This window comes from Chenopodium quinoa, unplaced genomic scaffold (assembly GCF_001683475.1).
Source record: "Chenopodium quinoa cultivar QQ74 unplaced genomic scaffold, ASM168347v1, whole genome shotgun sequence".
NCBI classification, from domain to species: domain Eukaryota; kingdom Viridiplantae; phylum Streptophyta; class Magnoliopsida; order Caryophyllales; family Amaranthaceae; genus Chenopodium; species Chenopodium quinoa.
This window is the reverse complement of record NW_018743979.1, coordinates 97,373-106,248: the sequence shown is the minus strand read 5'-3', so window position 1 is coordinate 106,248 and position 8,876 is coordinate 97,373. Positions and strand designations below refer to the sequence as shown.

General features: G+C 33.1%; 1 protein-coding gene across 1 annotated transcript; it reads left to right on the top strand.

Annotated features, from left to right (window-relative positions):
* The first annotated feature begins 2,328 nt into the window (after positions 1-2,328).
* On the top strand, positions 2,329-6,824 carry LOC110689976. Its single transcript, XM_021866790.1, has 7 exons — positions 2,329-2,388; positions 5,362-5,692; positions 5,800-5,991; positions 6,083-6,199; positions 6,299-6,379; positions 6,470-6,571; positions 6,655-6,824. The coding sequence occupies exons 2-5, from the start codon at positions 5,517-5,519 to the stop codon at positions 6,369-6,371; spliced, it is 558 nt and encodes a 185-aa protein (XP_021722482.1). The 5' UTR covers positions 2,329-2,388; positions 5,362-5,516; the 3' UTR covers positions 6,372-6,379; positions 6,470-6,571; positions 6,655-6,824.
* Positions 6,825-8,876: the final 2,052 nt, after the last annotated feature.

The following is an 8,876-nucleotide window of genomic DNA, read 5'->3' as shown; positions in this document are numbered from 1 at the left end:
CTGACAACCGGCGAGGCAAAAAGATAGATGAACTATTTGGTTTTACTTTAGTGGATTCAAGTCGATTTGTTGATGGGGAGGAGCCCTTTGTTTTAGCTTCACAAGCAAAACAAATTTTCTATATAAGGGATAACATTGATCATAACTGGCAAGTTGTTGTTCAAGGCAAGAGAAGAATTGTTGATGTCGAAAATGTTGTCGATGAGGAAGAGTATGACCTATTTGATGATACACCGCCTCTATCTATTGGGGTTCAACCCCTAAGAGAGGGGGAAGACATTGTCGCTGATGAAGAGTATGCTCATGAGGAGGGAGAATATGTTGATACCTAGGCTTCATTTTTTATCATATCAATCTGTAGTTCTTTTTAATTCTTCAATTAATTTGTAACTATAATGCTAGAAAATAATTTTAGATGACTGTAAAATCTCCAGTTTCACTTGGATTTTAGTCTTTTGAGCTTTGACAGATCAAATGGAATTTTACATAGTTCTTATATATGCGGCACAAGCTGACTGTTTTTATTGGTATTATAACTTCAGGAACTGAAAAATAATGTCTCTGCAGGTTGATTTTATTATTTGTATTTGCTTTGTTTGTTACTTACTTGTAGATAGAAACCTTTTATAATCTGTAAAAATATAGCTCTGTTCATGTGATATTTAATTCTATCAGTTTCTGTCTTTTGTTTTATGCAGGCACTTCTAGATCAAGGAGCATAAATATGGCTATTCAACAAAGTCGAGAGCAAACTTCCTCAAGCCAAGATGTTGCTTTGCAAGCCACACATCTAAGAATAGGAGTAGGGGGCCATCAAAGGCAATACAATCAAGTAAGCCTATGGTGCTTGAATTTAATGATTTTGACTTGCCTACTGGTGAATGGGAACCCGCTTATGGAAAACAAATTGGTGCATGTGCTAAGATATTAAACATCACTGTGAATGAGTATGCAAAAATAGATAAAGTGGATCGGGAAAATATATGGGAGGAGACAAAGGTATAAACTATTAACTTACTAGTTAGTCATTTTGCTATTCAAAATATTAGTTAACTTTTTTTTTTTTAATTCACATCGAATGTTCCACATTGAGGATCCAAGTGGAGAAAGGCAAAAAAGGTTTCACAGTGTTGTGGCTTCGCAATTCAACTGTCACAAGTCGAATTTAATTAAGGGCACGATTCATCACTTTTAAAAACCCATACCTGGCCACTTCTCCTAAAGCAAATATAAAGCCATGGGAAGTGTATGAAGGTTACTTTACAGAGGAGAAATGGAAGAGATTCGAAATATATAGTAAATCAGCAGAATTCAAGGTAACTACATATTCACATGGACTGTTAATTAATCAAACAAAAACTGATTGTGAAGAATATGATAATGTTTAACTCTCTTTTATTTTCTTTTTTTTTTTAAAAAAAAAAACAGGAAAAGAGTGAAAAGGGGAAGGAAAATGCAAAGCTAAACAAATGTCGCCATAACTTGGGTCAAAATAGTTTTCAAAGAGCTCGGATAATTTGGAATAAGCAAAAGAGAATTGAAAATAGATTTCCTGCTCTGGCAGAATCTTCAACTACTGGTAACACTTCCCAGAGCAGTACATCAACTGGTTCTGTTTTTTATCGTCGAGCTCTTGAGTGGGTTTTAGCTCATGAAAAGTGGTTGCCAGATGGAACATGGGGCATCGACCCAAAAGATACAGAGACTATTTGAATTGCCAATATAGTTGTATGTCATAATTTATAAAAATAAAGAAATCTAATGACATTACAGATTTCTGGTCATTTAATTAACTTTTTCTATGTTTTGTCAAACAGGAAGAGAACTTGCAAAAACAAGCAAAGGAATCTGAGGAAGGAGAGTGTAAACAATCAGAGCGAGGCGTTGATGCCCTTACTTTGGCAATTGGCAAAAAGGACCATCGTGGATTTGTGAAAGGACTTGGTGGATGTGGGATTGGTGTCGGCTATAGAAAAGCATTTGGCCCGGTAAAAGGTAAAAACATGTCTAAAAATTGTTGCTCATTACAAGAACTAGATGAATTTAAAGAGAACTTAACTCGTGGCATTTGGGAAAAAGGACCATCGTGGATTTGTGAAAGGACTTGGTGGATGTGGGATTGGTATCGGCTATAGAAAAGCATTTGGCCCGGTATAAGGTAAAAACATGTCTAAAAGTGGTTGCTCATTACAAGAACTAGATGAATTTAAAGAGAACTTAACTCGGGAATTTGAAGAAAAATTAAAGGAAGGCATTGCAGCAGCTGTAAATTCTTATCTTTCTGCTTTCATACCACACATTACTGCTAATGATTTGCAAGTAAATGATGCTCAACCTTCCTCATCTTCCTCAACCAATCTAACGGAGCTAAGTCCTCGCTTGTTAGAGGTAAATCTTCATTTGACTGAGATTGAACTCTTAATTATTATCACATGAGATGAATGCAGAATTGATAATCAGAACTCAATTCAAAGTCAAATTTCTGAACAGAATGCAGAATTGATAATCAGAACTGAATTCAAAGCCGAATTTCAGAACTGAATTCAGAATTGAATTTAGAGCCGACTTCCAAAACTGAATTCAGAACTGAAAATCAGACCTGAATTCAGAGCTGAAAATCAGACCTGAATTCAGAGTTGAAAATTAGATCTGAATTCAGAGCTGAAAATCAGACCTGAATTCAGAGCTGAAAATCTGACTTGAATTCAGAACTGAAAATCCGAATTGAATTAAGAACTGAAAATCAGAACGCAATTCAAAGCTGACTTTCATAACTGAATTCAGAACTGAGTTAAGATGGATAGTTTGTTCAGCGTTGTTTAGTCTTCTTAATTTTAGGTTTGTGGAGTTGGTTGGTATTGTTTGTAGAATTTGATGTTGGAGTGGTATTCTTTTTCTTGCTATTTGATGTATTTATTGAAGATAAAAGTTAGTATTGACCTTTTGTTGTTCATACAATGGATTGTATCTAAGCTTCTTAATTTTGTATATAAGCTTTTTCATTCATATCTGTGAGAATTTAACTTGACATGTGTTAAAACAGAAAAATGATATATGATTTCACTCATTCTCAAAGTACATTTATATGCTGATCTTTAGTATGACACCTTTTGCCATCATATGTGCCAAAGCTTTAATATATGTGCCCTTGTTCGGGTTCTTGCTGGAATGATGCTATTTAGCCAAATTTGATATAGATGTGCTCCGTGTGGCTTTTTTTTCTAAGGTTATTATATTGCCATTTAAGTCATCTTAGTGACCTCTTGTGTGCACTTGATGATCTTGAATGAAATGGCACAGGTTGTAGCGTATCTGTGTGATTGATATATTTTGGAGATAGGTTTACATGCTGACCTATCTTTAAGACTAATCCTATGGTTGATTGATATATTTTGGAGATAGGTTTACATGCTAACATACCTTTTGTTACTGGAATTTGTTGTAGGAGGTGGAAATGAGGGAACCGAGTTTGTAATGGATTAATTTACTGGAATTGTAAATTAATTGTAAATAAGAAAATTAAGGCTGAAAGCTTGAGTATTTAATTTACTGATGGTTGAATTACAAAAGGGATAAGCATAACTTGAGGTTATGAATCTCACAGTAGCTTTAGGCTACAAGTCTCTGATGTGTTTTCTCTAATTTCTGGATAATCTCACCAACAGCTAAATTACACTACTTATACTCAAGACTTAGATAATACATGTGACAATGATTAACTAAAATGGAAAACCACAACATCTATGATTAAAGGCAGCTTCTCACAATTGACCCTTGTTGTCTCTATTTTGCGCGCCTGCTATATACCAAAAGGGGTGGCTGACTTGGTTCCTTGGAGCCATTGACCTCGTTGAATCGTTCTATTACATAGTATTCCCAAGTTGCTTCAAAATCAGGGAGCTCTTTCCACTTAAGCAGGACCTCCACCCCTGTAGTATCCCCCTCTCTCTTCTGTCTGACCTCAAGCACATCCTCTGGTGTTGTTTTGTTCATTTTAGATCATATTAGCTTTATATTATACATAATTGTGTATGTGAATGTTGTGCAAGTATCATTTTGGTGTTGTTTTGTTCATACTTTTTTAATTAAAGCCTAAAGGATAGTGTAACTAAAGAGAATCATCACTTTAATGCTGTAGAATAAGCTGGGAAATGGGTTGTTTTTTTCCATGCAATATTTATACTCTGTATTTTTCCATGTTATGCTGGTCTGTCATTTCATGATGAGGGTATTTTAAGTTTGGCATGATATTAGCCAGCTTAGATTCTCTTTTTCCTTAGTTCAAAGTTCAAACCTGTAAGTTGCAGTCTGTTGCAAGTTGTGGTGTACTGGTGGTAATTGTTCTATCAACTATTCTATCGAAAATAGACCTAACTTTTTTTGTTTTCCCAAAATAATTTATTTTAAGCTTGGTATGATATTAGCCAGGTGTATGTTAGACGTGCTCTCTAGATGATCAAAAATTCTGATCATATGAGTGACAATTAATAATCTCTTTTTGTCTATCAATGTAGATGTAAATTGGCCTGTTACATATCTGGTTTGTGACAATAGGAGATTGTACTGTGTTACTTTGATTTCAAAGTTTAAATTGGAGATATTTTCACTAATTGATATGGGCTGTTTGAGTGTGAGTTTTGGCTGAAATATCTTTGTATTCACATACCAACATATAAACACATGGGTTTTGATTTTATATAGGCGAAATATATGTGAAATACTGATATCCTTGAAAATGTGTTGATTTTCTTCATTTGTTCCTCTTGCTTTGTGATATATATATGCAGCAAATACATCATAATGTGAATTTTGCGGAGGTTGTCCATTAAGTACCCCTGCCCCCTTCCCCCCTGCCTGACCCATATGTTCCTCCCAAAACCCATTTGCCAGAGGTCAATTTAACAAAAAAATCAGTTTTTGTACAAAGAATCTTACCTACTTTTATTTCTCATACTTATTAGTTGTTAACTGTAGATTATGCTTTCATGTTTCTACGATATAATCAATTATGTAGGTCCCAACTAAATGTCGTCTTGCTTTAGTTGATGAGTTCAGTGGGAACTCAGTGACTGTGGCCGATAGAACGGCAGTTACTTGTCCTAGTGGAGTGATTCATAACAAGAAAATGCACCGTGACATCTATAGAGTTAGTGTTGACCATGTTTACAGTGGTTATTGTCACCTAAGTCTCCCAGAAGAGACTGATTGACGGTAACACCAAGTTGGGTTAGGCGAAAGGTTATTTTTTTGGGTGACAGGCAGATTTAGTCTTCTTTACTGATGAGGTAATTCATTGATATGCTATGTAATGATCTAAGATATCTGTAACTTAATTATATTAATATTTATCTTTTCTTGAAGGTTATGACTTTGGCAAAAAGACGGATAATGAATTGGTGCAAACCAAAGAGAAAGTTGATAGTTGCGGACCTATCAACTCAGAGTATTCAACTATTAAAGGCAAAGGCATAACTATTCCGAAAAATATTTTTGAGAGTCTTGGTGAACAGTGTTCTATGTTGTATTATTGCATGACTTCAGGAAGTGGAGATTATGATACTACGACAATTCCATTGAAGGCTCCATTGTTTTATCAAAAGGAAGACACACAAATTTATGTTACTAGTAATGATGTCTCTGAATTACTACGAGGAGCATGGGCTAATATTTCATTAATCCATGTCTACATATTGTAAATACTAACATTCATTTATGTTATTTGAATTTGTTTTACTATGAAATATAATTTATTAGATCCATTTATTATATTAATTATTTATTTTTTTCTGTAAAATGCAGGTACTTAATTGAAGAGCATATCTCATTATTTCAGAAGACTAAAGTCAAATTCTTGTGCCCCCAAAAAATTTCTGCAGCTGAAATCAAGAAAGATTTCCTTGAAGTCCAAATGTATTTGAAAAATGCTTTTCTTACTGAATTAAGGAAAAAGGATGCACAATGCAAATTCATTTTGGCTCCATATATGGAAGCGTATGTACTACTGATCCTTGAAATCTTTACTTTTTCATAATTTTATTATTTTAATTATGTGAATAATACAAACAAGTTTATTGAAATGTAGGAATCATTGGGTACTCTATGTGATTGATTTGCGTATAAGTCTTGTGTATGAATTTGATTATGTTATTCAATCACCTCCGAACGCTCGAAACTCAGAGTTGTCCAAAGTAATGAAGATGTTAGTACACAACATTCCTAGTACTACGTATTCACATGCATGTGATTAAAATTTATTTTTCATTCGTTTAATCTAATGATTTTTATGATTTTTTTTTAGACCTTACAATGTATATAGGTCTCACCTTAAGGAAATGCTTTCAAATCGAGTAAGCCACAATTACTACACATAAGAATGAAGGTAAGCATATAATTTTTGCTTTTTCGTTCTATTAGTAATGAAAGTATTATTCAATATATTAAATAATTGTACTATGTTCATTTGAATTAGTGTGCTCAACAATGTGGTGGTACCGAATGTGCTTATTATGTGATGAGATATATGTATGAGATAGTATATTTCCATAGCAATTGCAAGGGTAATTTGAAAGAGGTTAGTGGTGAGATATATTACGAGTTTTGGTTGATGTTTTATTTTTATAAAGTATAATATATATACACGTTTTTTTTTTTCAGGAGTATTTGGCAAGATTTGCAGCCTACAACAATGTAGAATTGGATGAGATTCGAGAACAATGGGCTAAGTTTTTTAGGCTTAATTTTTTGTTGAAAGACTAGTTATCTTATTATTCAATGTTATGATTTATCGCATTTAGCTTAATAAAATGATATAACACATTTTTATATATCTACTTTAATTATATTTAGCCTATTGGTTATTGTTATTACATTTCCAAATTATAAATCAATGCTTTTATAATTCAAGTTTAATTGTTTTTTGGAAATTAAAGTATAATTAATTTTTTTGTATTGTATGGTTATGGATGAATAATTCGAGATGTGCCGAACTATTTAGAGTCTTTGTATTGTATGGAAGTATTCGTAGTACGTGTTTTGTTGGTTGAATTGTAACAGGTTATAACTCATTTGACGATGGGTCATTTGGTAGGGTCTACTACCATTTTTGTATTCGAATCAAATATTTTAATATATATATATATATATATTTATTAGTAACAGGCGTAATATAGTTCTAGTTACTAATAGTATTTTTTTTTAAAAAAATAAAAAATATATTCGTAACCGGCGTTATGATTTGCCAGTTATTAGTAATACCCTTATTGTAACCGACGTAACTTAATGCCAGTTACAAATAGTGTACTGTTTTACTTGGAAAATAGACTTTTGTAACTGGCGTTGGGTTATGCTAGTTATGAATATACCCTTATTGTAACCGGCATTAAGTTACGCCCGGTTACAAATAGTGTGATTTCTTACTTGGAAAATAGACTTTTTGTAATTGGCGTTGGGTTATGCCAGTTACGAATAATACATTATTTGTAACTAACATGAGCCGGTTACGAATAATTTTCACTAGTTGTAACTGTGGCATTCGCAACCAACAATGCCAGTTACAAAAAGTCAATTTCGCCAGTTATAAATAACACTTTTTCTACTATTGTGTCTTGAAGGTTCTTGATGAACATCCTCAGGGGTTCCTTTTTAGTAGGAACTTCTACCATCTTAGCAAAAATTTTCCTCGACTTGTTGAAGAAGGAAGTAAATCCTTTGTTTTCATTTTGTTTTAACATCTCAAGCTCCCTATGGTTAGTTTTAACTTGGATGTTGCGTGCACTTGTATCTATCGATGAAAGCGTTTGTAATATATTTCTAAGAGGAGGTCTTATCCTTTTCTAGGGAGAAAAACCATTGTTGACAAACGATTTCAAAAGATAGTTAGGATATTGAAGGGAAGACCTTCCTGTAAATAGCCTTAATATTCATTATAGCCTCAAAAGCTCTTAAATGATAATAAGGGTTGTTGGTAGGCTTGAACTTATGGATGTCATTGGCATTGAACATTTTTGGAAGAAGTTCCTTGTCCACTAAGACCCTTTGGGAGCTAATTCCCTGAAACTTGTAGTCGTTGAAGATTTTGCTGAGGCTTTCCTCCATATGCTCAAGTTATTTTTAATTGACAGGATCGTTGACTTGAAGAGTAATAGTCTTTAACATCTCAGTCAAGTTGTTCATGTTTTTCCTTATACTACAAGAAAATAACCTTTTCGTAACGATTATTTTAACCTTTATCATCTATTGTAATTACAACAAAAAGCTTTCCCAACGAATGATCATTCGATACAATATCTCCCGTTGCCTTAGCCTTTAGTAGTGGTTTTCAATATCACTGGGGTTGGTCTCAATAATCGATACGAAAAACTACATCCAATCGTGCTGATTATTATAGCGATTACAATCGCTATAAATGTTTAACTCATTTTCTTCAAAAAAAAAAAATATGCGTATGATCTTTACAAGATTAGAACATGCAACCTCAAAATCTTAAATTAAATGTTTCATCAATAAGTTATGACATATTTTATGTATTCTTTGTCAAACAATATTTATATATCTAATGTTGAAAAGGCTTTTCTTATCGATTTTTAGGATTTAATGGTGATTGTAAATGATACGATTTCTCAAAATTATATAAATGTGTAAAAATAATGTGGATATGTATTATTATGGTTTCCGTATCGATTTTATATGGGAAAACCATGTCAATTGTAAAATGATACGGCTTCCTTAATTATTTCACAAACATACTTGCATATTGCAGCTAATGTACAATCGTTACGAAATAATCGCTACGAAAAGACATTTTTCTTGTAGTGTTAGCTCATCGACTTCCTGTTGGGTAGCCATTAATAAAAACTTTTTCCGGTGTTTGATGGGTT